We start from the raw sequence: 18,007 nt of genomic DNA, 5'->3' as shown, positions 1-18,007 counted from the left end.
TCCCGACGTGGTGTGGCACAGGCGGTGTCGGCAGTGTTCGACCTGGGTGTGTGGTGTGTCGGTCTCTTTTTTCTCAACGTGTTTCAGAGGGAAATGGGGGAAAAATGGACCTAGGCGATGGCTGCGTGGTCTGGCATAGGTGGTGCTGGCAACGTCTGGCTTGGGTGGTGCCGACAGTGTCCGGTCTGGCTGTGGTGGTGTGTCAGTCTCTTTTTCCTCAACATGTTTAAGAGGAAAATGGGGGCAAAATGATCCAGGAAGTCAACAACACTGTATTTAAGTTGAGTTTTTTTGTTTTAAGATGACATGTTAATTAGTTGTTGGTGGACAGAAAAGCCTTGTTTTATGCCACGACCTTAAAGTTGCTCTCGTCAAGTAAATCAGCTGGAAGTCTTTCAACAATCACATCATAGACAACTTTTTCATTAAAATTTATTTATTTAATAAAAAGTGGGTCTGGGGACGGGCAACTGTGTATCAGTGCCCCAACTCCCAACGGTCTCTCTCTCGTCTCTCCGAGATTCCAAAGAAAGAAAAAAACTCCACAAAAACCCCAAAAAAACCCGGCCGGATCAATGTCACACAAAGCCCTGGATTCGCGGCACTCAATAGAATCGTGTACACTTCAGCTCCACACTTGGAGACCCTTCCAGCGGCAACCCAAAGCCCTAGACCCCTCTGATTCAAAGCCCTACCATTGCCACTCCTCCACCAATGGGATCTACACCAAGCGCCCCTGCCTCTCCGACCGTGCCACCTCGTTTTCCCTCGTCGACGCCGCCGCCATCGATATGTCCAAGCTCACCCTCATCGAAGACGACCGGCCGAGACACTACCACCGGGGCAGCTTCAGTTTGATCGCCAGGAAACGGCGTCGCCGCGGGTCGAGATCGGTGTCGGGTCGGAGCAGCGACCGGAGCGGGACCCGCCGGTGCTGCTCGGTGGGAGCGTCGGCGGCGTACGGGACGTGCTCGGATCTTCCGGTGACGGACTCGAGCGGAGAGCTGTTCGTGAATGGGGATGCGAATTGGGCGTCGGATGTGAGCGAAGCGAGGAATTCGAGAAGGGAGAGGGATGGAGGAGGAGGGGGTGGAGAGAAGGACGGTTCGGGAAATGGGTTTGGGCCAATTGGGGGTTTTGATGCTCAGGGGAATGAGTCCGGGTACGGGAGCGAACCTGGGTACCGCGGGGACGCGGAGTTCGGGTATGGGGATGAGCTTGATGAGGAGGAAGAGGATGCTAGATTGTTGTTTTGGGGCGAGCAATTTGGAGGTACAAAGTTTTGTGGATCATTCATTTTCGTTATATATTTTCATTATTCTGAATTTCTGATGTATACATTGATTTTGTTTCGTTGTTTTTCTTATGTAAAGTTTCTGAATGTGGCCATTCAGGACTGTGTAGAGAAATGTATTATCACGAATTGGGTTCTTGGGATTTTAGTTTATTTGGGGTTGTAGATGCGGATGTGGATACTGTTATTGGCAATATTCGCATCAGCAGAATGCTGTTATTACTTTTAGGTATCCTTTCCCGCATCTGCATCATGCAACTACTAACCGCATCCGTACAGTTATTGAATGCGATTATTGTCCGCTATCCGCATATCAAGTAATGGGTTTATTGAGCTTATTTTAGTCTTTTGGGCCTTCTTTGAGTCTCTATTAATGCCTATTTTAAATAATCTTGAAAATAGTTTGAGCATATTTTTAGTGTTTTGGGCCTATTTTAGTGTTTTTTTAAAGCCTTAGTGTTTTAGATGAAATCCAATAATTCATATCTTGATTTCACATTCCAACTTAAAAATAACAAAGAAAATACAGACACCTCATGATGGGTTTATCCTAAAATTACAAAGTGCGGATGTCGCATGCATTCAGGTTCGCACATGAATTGGGATGGAAATGTCGTCCACATTTAATTTGACATCTAAAGAAGCATCCATGTGCCTTTTTGAGGAGTTCTTTCAACATAAGCAGGTCATTTGGTTCTGGAAGGGAGACAAGACGACGGGGAAGTGGAGTGGGAGGCAAAGAGGGAGGGTTAGGCTCACCAACGTAGATTTTGATTAGCACAAGTAAAATCAAGACAATCATAATAGCTTCCTTTTTCCCATTTGGAAATGGGAACATATTAAGACCATATTAAGACATATTAAGACAATTATAACTCTTTCTCATGCATAAATAGTTGAAGATTGGTTACTACTTTGTATGGCTATTCAAAAAGTTTCCTTTTTGAATTTGACAAAATGGAGAAGGGAGTGACTTTTTGGGTAATGTGGGGGGTTTTAGAGTTGAGACTTTTGGATGGTCATTAGTTTTTATAAGAGTTATATATATACGGCTATTAACCGCATTCGCATATGTGGATAGCGGATAGTTTGCAGTTAATATCAGCTTGCATATATATGAAGGGTATGCGTGTTGTGATTTTGCTAACTGTATCCGCATATGCTAATAGCGGATAGTTGCGGTTAATAGCACAACTATAGGTAGAAAGTGGATGGTGGATTTGATAGAACTTGTTTGGTTTATATTAATTAGTGGTGTAATCTGGAAGAATTTTACTCATTTTTGGCATCTCTGGCTAAGCTTCATGTGGTTTGAGGAAAGTGAAACATTGTTTGAATGACACGGATTGAATATTGTAAGAAGAAAGCATGTGGGAGAAAGGAAAGTGCAGCAAATTTTATAGTTTACCAATAATTATCCTGGGAATTTAACGTCCAATTCCCTAATTGTTGGAAGGCCAACAATCTACATGTAGGATCAAATACACTTTTTGTGCTCCATTTCAATTTTGGAGCTTAATAGAGACTTTGGCCCATATGTCATGTGGGTTAATAGGAATCTTGAGTGGTGCTATATGTGCAAGAAGAGTGGGGAATCCATTGACCACCTCTTGCTTCACTGTGATGTTGCACTGGATATATGAAGCTTTTTTTTTTTTAATATTTTGTTTGGGGTGGAGTGGGTTATGCCACGACGAGTGCTGGATTTGTTTAGTAGTTGGGGCAATTCGTTGGGTCGTGGTCAAGTTAAGCAAATTTGAAAGCAGGTTCCTTTATGTGTCATGTGGGGTTATTGGCGTGAGAGGAATGCCCAGCACTTTGAAGATGTAGAAATGCCAGTGTTGGAGTTGCGTCGAAATGTGTTTAATACTTTATTTGTATGGGTCTCGGCGCATCATAGCCCAAGTCGTGTTACGTTTGCAGAGTTTTTAATTTGATGCTCTTCTGTTTCCTCTTTTTAGAGGCACTTTTGTATACTTTCTGTGTACTAGGGTTGCGCCCCTCTACGCTTTTTAATGATACGACATTATTTATCAAAAAAAAAATAAAATTCTGCAGCTGCCTGGAACAACTAGGACATACCTGTTCTGAGAGGGATAAGTAACATATTTCACCTTGTGGAAAATATGCAGAACGATCATTATAGATTTTCTCCTAGTGGATTTGGGCATTGTGACAGTCATCAATTCTGTGTTTCAGGTAGCTGCTGGTTGGTAGAACTTTTTCTTTTGATATATAAAAATGATATTATATTTAGTTTGGGTGTTTTGGGAGAGGGGATGTTTTTCTTAATTTACATTAATTGCAGCCTTCAGGTGTTTGGGACATTGTGAATTAGCATTTCTAAATATTCAATATTACGTGCATAGATGCCTTAATTCTCCATGCTGGTCTTAGTTTTAGTGCACACATCATCCACAAAGGTTTGACATGGAAGTTTAGTTGCAGTATCTTGGTTGGGTGTCCAGGGCCTAACTATCTTGGTTGGACAAAAAATTGAGGGAATGAAAGAATCATGCTTTACAAATGAGTGAATCAGCATATAACAGTAATGGTAGTGGTTCTGCTGCTGTGATATGGTTGGGTTTATTTTGTGGTGTGGTGGAGGTGGCATTGATAAAGCTTAGATTTAAAGTGACCAATTCATCCATATATTCATTGATAATCAGAAGCCACTTTCTGATCATGTTATTGTCGCCAATTACAAGAAGAATCAATGAAAGGGGCATGTGGTGTGAATTAAGAGTGCTAGATCACTTTAAGGCACTGTATTTAATTGGAGAAATGAGATTGTATGTATAGTTTCTGGACACCTTCCAACGGTGTCTAGCTCCAGTATTTGTGTCAGGACAGGATGTTGCTCTATCACACACTTTGTTTCAATTTTCGGTGCCAACTTGTGTTCTTCTCCTTGTCAAGTCGTGAATTGTTATAATTGTTTTAGGAGAACAGTTTACATTTTGTTGTTCAAGCATTTTTGCTTTGTTTGATTCAAGCTCAATACACTGACATGTCCCTTTGTTGCACCAGAGACGGATTCTAAAACGGAGATGGTTGGCGAGAACACATTCTCCGATCAAAAAACCCATTACAGATGCAGGCGTAAGAAACATGATTGCAGAATGGTCGATTCACTGAGGTAACAAATTATGTCTGTATACGATGAACTCCTTTTTTTTCAGCCAGTGCTTCAAAAATTACACTGAACAGCGCCATATAAGGAAGGTTTTTGTTGGGTTCTGGATTGCAACCGGTGCTTCAAAAATTACAAGTGATTATATATAGTGTCTTCATCTTGCTTTGCTGCCTCTTGGTTACACTTATTCCCCATATTTTGAGATCATCCTGACAATGACAATGTCAGCAATTGGATCCAAATGTTGTATCGCAGGCAGCACTCTGTAGATCATGCTTAAGGGGTTTAAGGATGTGGAGTACATTCTTGTGCTTTATCGTAGCCTAATGCTGTAACATATACAAGCAAAACTCTGTTTTAATTCATGTACTTCTAAACGAACCCATCCTGGACGTTTTAGAGAGAGAAGTTCCTTCTTCTCTCTAGGACTCCACTGGTTTTCGGCCATGTGCTTTACCCACCCCATCTTTTTGTACCAACCGCCTCTTCGGAGGTTCCTCTTCCCTTCCCAACAATGAGCTCACCGGTGCCCTTTTTTGACCGTGTTTTGTGCAATTTTTGAAAGGGTTGTTAAGTCGAAATCTTTGGATCTAGATTTACATTTTCCTCTCCACTATCTCACAACACGGGCCTCATCATTGGGTTTGCTAGACTCCTCCGAGTCTTCCGTTGGCTGGCTTGCCTCCAACTGACCCCAGCACGCCAGCATGCGGCACGCACGTGCCACCTCCAAAAGTTGAATAAAATCTTAGTAGAATTTGATATTTGAAAAACAGTATTTGAAAAAAATTTCTCACCCAAATATGCCATAATTTTCTGACAATATAGGTATACTTTTATGACAATGTTTTCAATTAATGGTATATATATTGTCTTATATATATTTTTTAAAATTCAAATTATATAACAAACTGAATACCTAATTCTCACATGGTCACTTTTTGTAAGACCAGGATCCTCTCCAGTTGAGAGGAACTGGAGAGGAGCCGGTCCTTTATACAAATAAACATTTTTGTAATTTTTCATCAGTCCTTTATGCCTAATTTTTTTTTTTTTTTTTCAATTTGACCCTTCCAAATTGTCAAGTCGAGTCCGCCACTGCCTCTATGTATAAAGGACTGGCTCTTCTTTGGTTGAAAATCAACTAGAGAGTACCTTGATGCCTTTTTGTATGGATAGGTGATTTACTTTTGGCAGTTTGGGTCAAGAGGGTCAGAGTCACAGAAGAGGAGAGGTTTTGGATCGGTAAAAAAATGGTTAAATACCTTTTTACCCCTTGTAGTTTAAAAACTTTATTTTTTGTCCCCTTAGTTTTTATTTTTTTCATAGGTGGTATTTGTGCTATTGAAAAAAACAGAGATGGTACTTTCGTCCATTTTTTCCGTCCAAAACTGACGAATTTCCACTTCCACAACACGTGGGCCCCATATATCCATATATATATATATATATATTTTGATACATTTTTTAAAAATAAAAAGTTTGTAGGGATAGCTCGGGCCACATGGGGGTGGCTGGCCACCCCCATGGCCTTTGGGGGTGGTTCGGCCACCCCTAAGAGCAAAAACCTAATTTTTGTTTTTTTACTTTGGCCCTTGGGGGTGGTTCGACCACCTTCATGGGCTACGGGGTGGTTTGGCCACCCCCATACCAATCGGTCTGCAGGTGGCTCATGGGAGTGGCTCATGGGGGTGGTTCGGCCACCCCCATGTGGTCCAAAGGGGTGGCTGAGCCAACCCTATAATTTTTTTATTTTTTATTTTTTTAAAAATATCAAAATATAAAAAAATATATGAGGGCCACTTGTTGCAATTTTAATGGTGCCACGTATCACTGATGTGGAAATCCGTCAGTTTTGGACGGAGGTACCATCTCCGTCTTTTTCCATAGCACATGTATTACCTATAAAAAAAAAAAAAATGAAAATTGAGTGGGTAAAAAATAAAGTTTTCAAACCACAAGGAGTGTATAGTATTTACCCTAAAACAAAGCTATTGTCATTAGTTACTTTCAACAGTTCAATGTCGTTTTACATAAACGACAGGTCGTTCCACATCGTTTTATAGAATGAAAGTCGGTTTGCATGCTTCACCGACGTTATTCAAATTTCAAGGGGCATGCAATGGTATTAAAATCAATCCAACCCAAAACCCTAAACGAAACTCAAACCTCTACTTCTCTTCCACTGCCCCGATCTGATCCCCTAAGAACTCGTCTTCTACCTTTTGCCCAAACAACCGCACTCTATCTTGATCTTCCATGGAATCATCAACTTTGACTTCTTCTCCTCTTGGTTCTTCATCGTCTTACAACATCGTTTTCTGCGGGTCGTACAGGGAGGCAGTGTTATGTCATTAAGGTTCCTGAGGGCTGAGGACCATCCTCCTCCTTTGGGAGAGGAACCACGAGCGCTCTCTCCAACTTGGGCAGGGAGATTTGAAATTCCCCATTTCTCAGCCCTAGGCTCCCGGCTCTATTGTATTGGTGACGGACCTAATGGCAGTCGCGATATGTGGACACTAGACGTTACACGTACGTCCCCGTGAGGGCTGGAAGTCTGTTCCTCCATTGCTTTGTCCCAGATTAAGATCCTACTGTCCCACCTTGGTCCAAGACGGTAAGGTCTTTGTTTTTGGTGGCAACCGTAATCGCTATCTTCGTAATCCATCTCCGATTTGGGGCGAGTGTTTTGACCCTGAGACACAAAGTTGGAGTGCCTTACCAAATCCTCCTGCGCGTATATTAATTTCAAAATGAATTTGCAACAATACGTGTGGCTCTCGAAGATTCAAAAACGATTCTTTTTGCTTCACCTGCTGATCATTATCGTGATGATGATGATGACGAGGACTTTGGAAATATTTTTAATTTGCGGGCCTTGTATACCTTCTATACCTACAATGTAGGCGACAGTACTGGAGCCTCCCAATCGCAAGGTTGATTTGTTGTGTCCTGTACAAAATGCGGTAGCCGTGGGCAATACTTTGTATTGGATGAGAACATACAATGGCCGGGCTATGATGCTTGCATACGATCTAGATCGGGATATGTGGCTACAGGGGTTGGTGAACGATCGGAAATATTCACAGTTTGAAGAAGACTATATGTTTCTCATGACTTTGATGAGAAGACGTTGACAAGTATCTTTTGTGTCCGCCCAAAAATATGACCTCCATTGCCACATTAATGGGGTTTGCCGTTTACTGTAAGTTTCTTCTTGTACGTCTTCTCTTTTTCAAAAAACTTCTATTGGAGTTTAGAACTGAGTTTAGTTTTAACTAGCTTTACAGTTGTACATAGCTGTCACGATTGTTATACAGCTAGGTAGTTATTCGTTTGTTAGTTAAAGCGCATATGTGCTTATTACTTGTGTATAAATACTCTTCTTGTATGTAACTCTATTCTCAAGTTAATCAATACAGTAATTCAGTTCATCTTCACATTTCTTGTTCCGCACATTATTCTCTCTTTTCTTTATCAATTGCTTTACAATTCTGTAAAGTTGACATGGTATCAGAGCTTTTCACGATTCAGTGAAAGTTCATTCTTCAATTGAATTTTTTTGTCAATTCAACTACTTTCGTCAATGATGATTTCATCTTCTTCTTCATCCCTAACTGAAAATTCTTCGACTCCTTTTTTTTTCTCAATAATGGTGATAATCCAGGAACAATGTTGGTCTCTCAACCTCTCACCGGTGAAAATTACAATACATGGAGTAGGTCCATGATTGTATCTCTCACGGCCAAGAACAAAATGGCGTTCATCGATGGTTCCCTACCGAAACCATCTCATGAAGATGACGCAGTTTTTCATGCGTGGACTCGATGCAATAATATAATTATTGCTTGGATTTTGAATTCAATCTCAAAGGAAATCGCCTCAAACGTGATTTACATCACTACCTGTGCTGAAATGTGGCAGGACGTAATGGTCCTCGAATCTTTCAACTTCAAAAACTTCTTGCAACTCTAGCTCAAGAAGATTTATCTGTTACTGATTACTTTACTAAGATCAAGACTATTTGGGATGAATTAGACAATTATGATCCAATTCCTTCATGCACTTGTGGAGGAATGCGATCTGTTTATGAAAAACACAATCGAGATCATGTGCTTCAGTTCTTGATGGGTCTTGATGACTCATTTACTCAAATTCGAGGACAGATTTTGTTGAACGATCCTCTGCCCCCAATTAACAAAGGTTGGGGAGAGCCTTTGAGGAGGAGGAGGTTAGAAAGGTTGTGTTTGCTTTTAATGGTGATAAAGCGCCGGGTCCGGATGGCTTCTCCATGGCTTTTTTCCAAGCTTGCTGGGAGGTGGTGCGATCGGACATTATGGAGGTTTTTTCTGAGTTTCATGCTAGAGAAGTGTTTGAGAAGAGCTTGAATGCTTCCTTTATTTCTCTTATTCCTAAGACTCCAGGAGCTTTGTCTCTAAAAGATTTCCGGCCCATTAGCCTTGTAGGAGGAATCTACAAGATTATTGCTAAAGTCTTGGCTAACAGATTGAAGACGGTTATGGACAAGGTTATTTCCAAATCCCAGAGTGCGTTCATCAAAGGGAGGCAGATTCTTGATCCAATTCTAATTGCGAACGAATGCCTTGATAGTCGTATTATATCAAGGGAGCCGGGAGTCATATGCAAAATGGATTTAGAGAAAGCTTATGATCATGTTAATTGGGATTTTCTGTTGTATATGTTGAGGAGATGCGGCTTTGGGGGAAAATGGTGTTCATGGATAGCGCGGTGCATCTCTTCTGCTAAGTTTTCGGTGCTTGTTAATGGCTCACCATACGGCTTTTTCAGCAGTTCTCGAGGCTTAAGGCAAGGAGACCCTTTATCTCCCCTTTTGTTTGTATTTGTTATGGAGGCGCTGAGTCGTATGATTTCTGCGGCAGTGAGTGGGGGTGTGTTGAATGGTTTCAGGGTGGGTGATGTTTCTCTTTCCCATCTTTTGTTCGCCGATGACACTTTGATTTTCTGTGACGCTAGCTCCGCCAAGATTCAATCTCTGCGAGTTCTCTTGCTCTTATTCGAGGCTGTCTCGGGGCTTAAGGTGAATTTGGCCAAATCCAGCATTATTCCAGTGGGGAATGTCGATAATGTGGGAAGGTTAGCCGACCTTTTAGAGTGTGAAGTTGCTTATTTGCCTGTGTTGTATTTGGGTCTTCCATTGGGGGCTCCTTACAAATCTTCTCGTATTTGGGATGGAGTCATTGAGAAGGTTGAAAAACGGTTGGCTAGTTGGAAAAGGTTATATCTCTCTAAGGGAGGGAGAGTGACCCTTATCAAGAGTACGCTCTCTAACTTACCTACGTACTACATGTCGCTGTTCCCTATTCCGGTGAGTGTTGCTTCTCGCATTGAGAAGTTGCAACGCGATTTTCTCTGGGGTGGCATGGGTGAAGCTTTTAAATACCATTTGGTGAGTTGGGAGAAGGTTTGTACGCCAATCTCGTACGGGGGGCTTGGCATCAGGAAGTTGGTTCAGTTCAATCGCACATTGTTAGGTAAATGGTTATGGCGATATGGCACGGATAGGGATGCTTGGTGGAGAGTTGCGGTGGATTCCAAGTATGGTAGTTTGTGGGGTGGGTGGTGCTCCCGAGAGGCTGCTAGGGCGTTTGGAGTAGGGTTGTGGAAGTTTATAAGGAAAGGTTGGGAGAAGTTCTCCAAATTCCTGAGATTTGAGGTGGGGGAAGGGAGTAGGGTTAGATTTTGGCATGACCTGTGGTGTGGAGATTCGACTCTGAAAGAGGTGTTCCCTGATCTCTTTGGCATTGCTCGGGTGAAGGATGCGTCAGTGGCTGATAATTTGGAGAGTTTGGGTGGGTCCTTTCAATGGAATGTGAGCTTTATTAGAGAGGCTAATGATTGGGAAGTCGATATTTTTGCCTCTTTCTTCCAGATGCTGGGCTCTACCAAGGTGAATATGGAGAGGGCTGATTGTCTTAAATGGGCTCCATCCAAGAAAGGTGTGTTCAGGGTGAAGTCATTTTTTGGTTCGATGATGTGTGATGGAGGTACTCGATTCCCATGGAAGTGTGTGTGGCGGTCTCAGGCTCCATCGAGGGCAAATTTCTTCACTTGGTCTGCAGCTCTAGGCAAAATCTTGACGTTGGACAATCTGAGGAAGAGGAACTTAATTATTGTGGACAGATGCTATCTTTGCAAGCGGGATGGGGAATCAGTGGATCATATTCTTCTGCACTGTGATATGGCTTCTGCTCTTTGGAACAACATTTTCTCCCGCTTTGGTATGGCGTGGGTCATGCCTAGGAGTGTGATGGACTTAGTTGCTTGTTGGTGGAAGTCTGGGAGATCTGGGAGCGCTACTTCTTGGAAGATGGTGCCTATTTGCCTTTTTTGGTGCATTTGGAGAGAAAGAAATCTTAGGTGTTTTGAGAATCTAGAAAGCTCCCTAGAGGAGGTGTTAGAGCTGTTTCTCCATACTTTGTATGTCTGGTCGATGGCTTATTTGTACCCTTTATCTATCAGCTTTGCTGATTTTCTGATTTCTTTTTCGCTTACTAGTTAGGTGTTTTCCTGTTGTATACTTCTAGTGTACGTAGGGGCGCCTTACGCTTTCAATAATACTATCATTACTTATCAAAAAAAAGAACGTCAAAAGGAAATTTCTGTCACTCCTTTGGTCCATGAGGCTGCTGCGCTCATGAAAAGAAAAACCGATTTGCTCTCACTGTGGGATTCCGGGACACACAATTGACAAATGCTACAGAGTTCATGGGTTTCCACCTGGCTTCAAGTTTACCAAGAATCAACTTTCTGCTCATTCTGTTATTCAAGCACAAGGCACTGACTTCAATGCTGCACCACCTCCACAATTGCCGATCACCCTTGAGAAATGCCAACAGTTGATGGCATTCATTCAACATCAGTTAGCTTCTCAATTACCTGCAGCAAACTCTGCTATTGTTTGTTCAACTCAGTCCAAACCAAACACTGTAGGTCCTTCATCCACATATGGTATTTTTGCTCTTCATTCTCAATACTCTGTTTTTTCTTCTCAAGTTTATTTACCTTCATTTTTTCATTCCTTCAAAAAGCCTCCCTGGATTGTCGATACAGGAGCCACCGACCATATGGTTTGTTCCATTTCTTTCTTTACTAGTATTAATGCTAAAATTTCCACTAATGTTCAACTTCCTAATGGTTCTGTTGTTTTGGTTACTCATATAGGCACTGTTAAAGTTTCAGAAAGTCTTACACTAACTGAAGTTTTGTGTGTGCCATCCTTCAATTTCAATTTGATCTCTGCTAGTAAACTCATTAAACAGTTCTCTTGTTGCCTAATCTTTCTTTACCATTACTGTTTTATACAGAGTTTGAGCCCTTGGAAAACGATTGGGGTGGGTAAGGAGCACAATGGTCTTTACTATTTGATGTTGCAGCCTCAATCTTCAGGTTCGGATTCTGCTGCTACATCTCAAGCTTTTACATCCGTGAAAGATTGCTCATCTTCTGCTGTCAAAGCTCCTTATTCTCCTGCTGATCTCTGGCATTATAGGCTAGGGCATCCTTCATCATCTAGAATAGATTTGCTACATAGTATTGTTCCTTCAATTTCTTCTTATTCAAATAAAATTTGTACTGTTTGTCCTCTCGCCAAACAACATAGATTACCTTTTGTACATAGTAATTCTATCACTTGTTTTCCTTTTGATTTGATACATTGTGACATTTGGGGACCATTCCCTACTAGTTCAATAAATGGTTCCAACTTTTTTTTTTACTATTGTTGATGATTATAGTAGTTTCACTTGGGTTCATTTGATGAAACACAAGTCTCAAACTCGTTTAATTCTTCAACATTTTTTTTCTATGGTTTCTACTCAATTTCAGCACAAAATCAAATGTTTAAGATCAGATAATGGTGCTGAATTTCAAATGAATGACTTCTTTTCTACACAAGGGACTATCCATCAATTAAGTTGTGTTGAAACCCCTCAACAAAATTTTGTTGTTGAGAGGAAACATCAACACCTCTTAAATGTGGCTAGATCCTTGCGTTTTCAAGCTCATTTGCCCTTGAAATTTTGGGGTGATTGTATTCTTGCTGCAACACATCTCATCAATCGCATTCCTACTCCAAATTTGTCTAATAAATCACCACATGAGTTACTGTTTTCTGCACCTCCTCTGTATTCTCATCTCAAAATCTTTGGTTGTTTAGCTTATGCTTCTTCCTTGTCTAGAGCTAGAAGCAAGTTTGATCCTCGGGCTATACCTTGTGTCTTTATTGGCTATCCTTATGCCATCAAAGGTTATAAGTTGTACAATCTTCATACAAAATCTGTGTTCATTTCTAGACATGTCATATTTCATGAACACATCTTTCCTTTTGCTCACAACCTTGTTAATCCAACTTCTGATGGTTGTTTTCTTTTTCCTTCATCTTGTTCTGATTCTTCTAATTCCACTTCTTTTGTAAATCCTATCGTTTCTTCATTTGATCATCCTGATATTTCCAATTTTGACACTTCAATATCTGATCCTGTTTCTTCTCCTTCCTCTCATCCTTCTCCAGTCTCTACTGACATTCTTACTAATCCACATCTTCCTGTTCCTCGAAAATCTACCAGAATCCGTCGTCCACCTGAATATTTGCAACAATATCATTGTCATTTGGCATTTACCTTACCCGAATCTGTTTCCCAAGTCTCCATTTCTGATAATTCAGGTAAAGGTATTCTTTTTCCTATCTTTTCTTTTGTTTCATACACTAATCTTTCTTCTTCTTTTAAGCATTTTTGTTTGTCCATTTCCTCCGATGTTGAAGCCAAATTCTACCATCAAGCAGTCCAATCTGCACATTGGCGTGATGCCATGGCTCAAGAAATCTTAGCTCTTAAACAGAACCACACTTGGGTTGTTACTGATTTGCCTCTTGGCAAGCACCCCATTGGTTGCAAATGGGTGTATAAAATCAAGCATAAATCTGATGGCAGCATAGAAAGATACAAAGCCCGTTTGGTTGCAAAAGGTTACACTCAAAGTGAAGGGCTAGATTACCATGAAACCTTTTCTCTTGTAGCTAAAATGATCACTGTTAGGACATTGTTAGCAATTGCAGCTACTAAGCGTTGGTTTCTACATCAGTTAGATGTCAACAATGCGTTTTTGCATGGTGACTTAGATGAAGATGTTTCTATGGAATTACCTCCTGGATTAAAGACTAAGGGGGAGTCTAAGGTTTGTAAGTTAACCAAGTCTTTATATGGACTGAAGCAGGCTTCTAGACAGTGGTTCTCTAAATTTTCATCCTACTTGATTGATCTTGGTTTTGTTCAATCGAAGGCAGACTATTCTTTGTTCACCCGAACACATGGGACTACTTTTATTGCATTATTGGTGTATGTTGATGACATTGCTATTGCTAGCAATGATTCGGTTGCTGTGAACTCTCTCATTGCTACTCTCAATGACAGATTTCGTCTCAAGGACCTTGGCAATTTGAAATTTTTTTTGGGTCTTGCGATTGCTCGTTCCACTAAAGGGATCTCTATTTCTCAGCGAAAATACTCTTTGGAGATTCTACAAGATTCTGGTTTATTAGCTTCTAAACCAGTTTCTTTTCCCATGGAACAAAATCTGAAATTATCTCGTGATGATGGACCACTTTTATCTAATCCTACTGCTTACAGGCGACTTATTGGCAGGCTTCTTTACTTAACAATAACTCGGCCTGATTTGTCTTATTCCGTCCAAACTCTTAGTCAGTTTATAGATTCTCCTCGACAACCTCATCTTGATGCTGCTTACCGAGCCTTACGATATGTCAAAGCTTCTCCGGGTCAAGGCCTATTTTTCCCTGCAGAATCTGACTTCCAACTCAAGGTTTTTTGTGATGCTGATTGGGCAGGTTGCTCAGATACTAGGCGCTCCATCACTGGTTTCTGTGTGTTTCTTGGTTCTCTCATTTCCTGGAAGTCTAAGAAACAACATACCATATCCAGATCTTCTGCAGAATTTGAATATCGGTCTATGTCTTCCATTGGCTGTGAATTGCTTTGGCTTTTTACTTTGCTTCAGGATCTCCATGTTGAACACACTCAAGCTGCTACTTCATTTTGTGACCGTCAGGCTGCATTACACATTGCAGCAAATCCAGTTTTTCATGAAAGAACTAAACACATTGATGTTGACTGTCATTTTATCCATGAGAAGATCCAGCTTGGTCTCATCAAAACATTACATGTTCCTTCTCAGCATCAGCTTGCTGACATATTTACAAAAGCACTTGGCAATGTTCCTTTTCATCATCTCTTATCCAAGATGTTTGTTGTTGATATTCATCATCCATCTTGAGGGGGTTTTGAGGGGGAGTATTGAAGTTTAGAACTGACTTTAGTTTTAACTAGCTTTATAGTTGTACATAACTGTCACGATTGTTATGCAGCTAGGTAATTATTCGTTTGTTAGTTAAAGCGCACATGTGCTTATTACTTGTGTATAAATACTCTTCTTGTATGTAACTCTATTATCAAGTTAATCAATACAGTAATTCAGTTCATCTTCACATTTCTTGTTCCGCACATTATTCTCTCTGTTCTTCATCAATTGCTTTACAATTCTGTAAAGTTGACAACTTCACAAACTTTATCACTTTTGCAGTAACTTCTAAAGTTTAAAAGCTTAAACTTTTAATTTTTTTTGCAATCTTACCCAGCCATCTCATCAGGATTTTTGGAAGGCTGAAGAATATAATTAATGACCAGTCTACCCTTGTAAAATTTATAAAATTACAAAATTATTATTAAATTACAATTAAATTTTTGTTTTTAAATAAGTGTATTTTAGTAATTTCAACCGCCTCCATTAAGATTTAACAGAAAATTCTAACTCTAACAGATGGGTGAATTAAACTAAAATTTTATTGAAGTTCGATATATTAAATTGAAAGTTTTTGAACTTTAATTTATAGAAAAGATAGAAGTTTGATCTATCACAAAATGTAAGTCACGCATGTTATGTGTATAAGAGTTGAATCGATAATGATCTTCTCATAAAGAGAGAAGAAAAAAGATTAATAGTTACAAATTGATCACCTTAGAGACCAGGTGGAAGCTGGTAAATATTGTGAAATCATTCATCCATGTATTAATTAATCTGCCTTATCTGTCCGATATTCAGTTGACAATTTATGGTGGGATTTTACAGCTAGCTTAATTATTAGGGTTAAACACATTTTTAGTTCTTGAGTTTTGGAAACTTTATTTTTTAGTCCCTGAATTTCAATTTGCATCACAGATGATACCTCAATTTTTAGAAATGACCGAATAAGTACCTCGGTTAACTTCTCCATCCAAAAACTAGCGGACCGCCACGTGTCAACCTCTGAGGTTGACATGTGGCACTATATAAAAAAATTAAAAATTAAAAATCTTTAAAAATGAATTAAAAAATAATAATATTTTTTTAAAAAAAAAACAAGGGGTGGCTGCCACCCCCCTTGGCAACCATGGCGGTGGCCAGCCACCCCCTTAGCCGGTCTGGGGTAGTCGAACCACCCCTTCACAAAATTTTTTTATTTTTTGTCAAGGGGGTTCGGCCACCCCAGACTGGCCAAGGCGGTGGCTTAGCCACCCCTTGTTTTTTGTTTTTTTTTTTTTTCAATTTTTTTAATATTATTATTTTTTAATTCATTTTTAAAGATTTTTAATTTTTTTATATAGTGCCACGTGTCAACCTCTGAGGTTGACACGTGGCGGTCCGTTAGTTTTTGGACGGAGAAGTTAACCGAGGTACTTATTCGGTCATTTTTCAAAACTGAGATATCATTTGTGATGCAAATTGAAACTCAGGGACTAAAAAATAAAATTTCCAAAACTCAGGGACTAGAGGAGTACTTAACCCTAATTATTATTATGATATTGTAGTTGGTTAACAGCTTTGTTCATAATTTCCTAACGGGTTTCTTAATTGGTTAAATTCTTTAGCAGATATTTATTAGCCTGATCTGGAATTAATTAAGAAAAATGTTAGATTTACAACACCAATATAACAACTGCACAACAACCCCTCACATGAGGGGTTGTTGTGATGGTGTAGTGTAAGAATCAAATGCCATTAATTAATTATTATTAGAAATCTAATGAGTGCACAACAGTTATACACTTTTGTAGACAGGATATGACCCACTGGAAAATGATAAATGTACATCACATGTACAACAAGGGTACAACGCCCCTCTCACATAGGGTGGGCCCCACAGTGTGTGGGGTCCACCCTATGTGAGAGGGGTGTTGTACCCTTGTTGTACATGTGATGTACGGGAATCACCTCTCTGACCCACTACATGAGTCTCACTCCATGTATTTACAAAAGAAAATGTTAGATTTACAATACCAATACAACAACTGCACAACAACCCCTCACATGAGGGTGGGTCTCACACACTGGGACTCACCTTCATGGCTTCATGTGAGAGGTTGTTGTGCAGTTGTTGTGATATTGTAGTGCAAGAATCAAATCCCCTTTACAAACCTGCACAACAGTTGAGAGTCTTTTATCTTATTATTAACTTGTAAAGATTGCATGAGATCGAATTGAGAACTCAACAAACACGTATAACTCGCTGGATGCAGGCAGCCGGACACAAGAACAACTCAAATGAGCACGTGACCCATCCCCTCATGCTACTCCCGGTCGAAGTACGTGTACAAGTCATATAGTTAGTTAGGGAGTATAGTGCTGATCAATGAGAGGATTGAAAATTTAAAAAGAGTAATTCTAGATATTATATTTATTTATGTCGGTTTTGTATTCCTTTAATATTTTGATAATTTGAAAGGAGTAACCTCACCACGGAACTCTATATTAATTCACTACCAATATAATTATGCTATCAAAATAATTAACCAAGTGCACATCCATCAGAAGTGCTTATGCGATTTTCTAATTGTAACTTAAACACTACTTAACCTCCTTCTAATTGTAATTTTCCAAGTATAAAAAGGCACCCATCTTATTGCAGGTCTCCCTTGGTGTGGGAGTGGTGGTGCATGCAGATTTTAGCTTCATTTTGCATATATATAAAACGAATGAATAACCAAAGAGTTATAAAGGGAAACTTAATTAACTTGATAGTTTCAATTTTAATTTTTTAAAATTCAAAAACTCTCAACTTAGTTTATCAATTTTTTAATTTTTTGTAATCTCACCCCACTGACCTGTTAAGGTTTAGGGATAAACCAAACGGTCAAAGAATAAAATAACCCTTATAGCTCAATAAACTTTTTAAAATTACAAAAATACCCTTAAAGTACAATTATTTTCTTGAAAAAAATAGGGTATTTTGGAATTTTTTTTGTCCATCCGTTACGATTTTACAGAAAATCCTAATGGAGGGGTGAGATTGTAAATTTTTTAAAATTTGATACAATAAATTGAGATTTTTTTTAACTTCAAGGAAGATTATAAAAATGATGAAAGCTAAAAGAAATTAAGTGAAGTTTTTCCAAAAAAGTAAAAAAGAAGAAGATAAAAATTTCTTCAACTCAGTTTCTAAAGTGTGACATGTGTCCCTTGGTGAAAAACACATACTTTAATCT

General features: G+C 39.6%; 1 protein-coding gene across 3 annotated transcripts; it reads left to right on the top strand.

Moving 5' to 3' along the window:
- The first annotated feature begins 410 nt into the window (after nt 1-410).
- Nucleotides 411-17,127, top strand: LOC133851690 (uncharacterized). 3 transcript variants are annotated; one of them, XM_062288226.1, is made up of 3 exons: nt 411-1,272; nt 4,325-4,433; nt 17,042-17,127. In XM_062288226.1, exons 1-3 carry the CDS (start codon nt 576-578, stop codon nt 17,076-17,078), a joined length of 843 nt encoding a protein of 280 aa, XP_062144210.1. In that variant the 5' UTR covers nt 411-575; the 3' UTR covers nt 17,079-17,127. The 3 variants fall into 3 exon arrangements, with proteins under 3 accessions (XP_062144210.1, XP_062144211.1, XP_062144212.1); XM_062288227.1 differs by lacking the exon at nt 17,042-17,127 and adding an exon at nt 11,777-12,184 and having other exon boundaries at nt 412-1,272; XM_062288228.1 differs by lacking the exon at nt 17,042-17,127 and having other exon boundaries at nt 414-1,272; nt 4,325-4,877.
- The last annotated feature ends 880 nt before the right edge of the window (nt 17,128-18,007 follow it).

This window comes from Alnus glutinosa, chromosome 12 (genome assembly GCF_958979055.1).
Source record: "Alnus glutinosa chromosome 12, dhAlnGlut1.1, whole genome shotgun sequence".
Taxonomy (NCBI): domain Eukaryota; kingdom Viridiplantae; phylum Streptophyta; class Magnoliopsida; order Fagales; family Betulaceae; genus Alnus; species Alnus glutinosa.
Note: the sequence above shows the minus strand (reverse complement) of the source record. Positions and strands in the feature narration are given on the sequence as shown.

Coding starts and splice junctions, on each gene's coding strand:
- LOC133851690 (XM_062288226.1), top strand. CDS start 576: ATGTCACACAAAGCCCTGGATTCGCGGCACTCAATAGAATCGTGTACA. Junction 1,273..4,324: donor TTGGGGCGAGCAATTTGGAG/GTACAAAGTTTT, acceptor TTGTTGCACCAG/AGACGGATTCTAAAACGGAG. Junction 4,434..17,041: donor AGAATGGTCGATTCACTGAG/GTAACAAATTAT, acceptor CGCTGGATGCAG/GCAGCCGGACACAAGAACAA.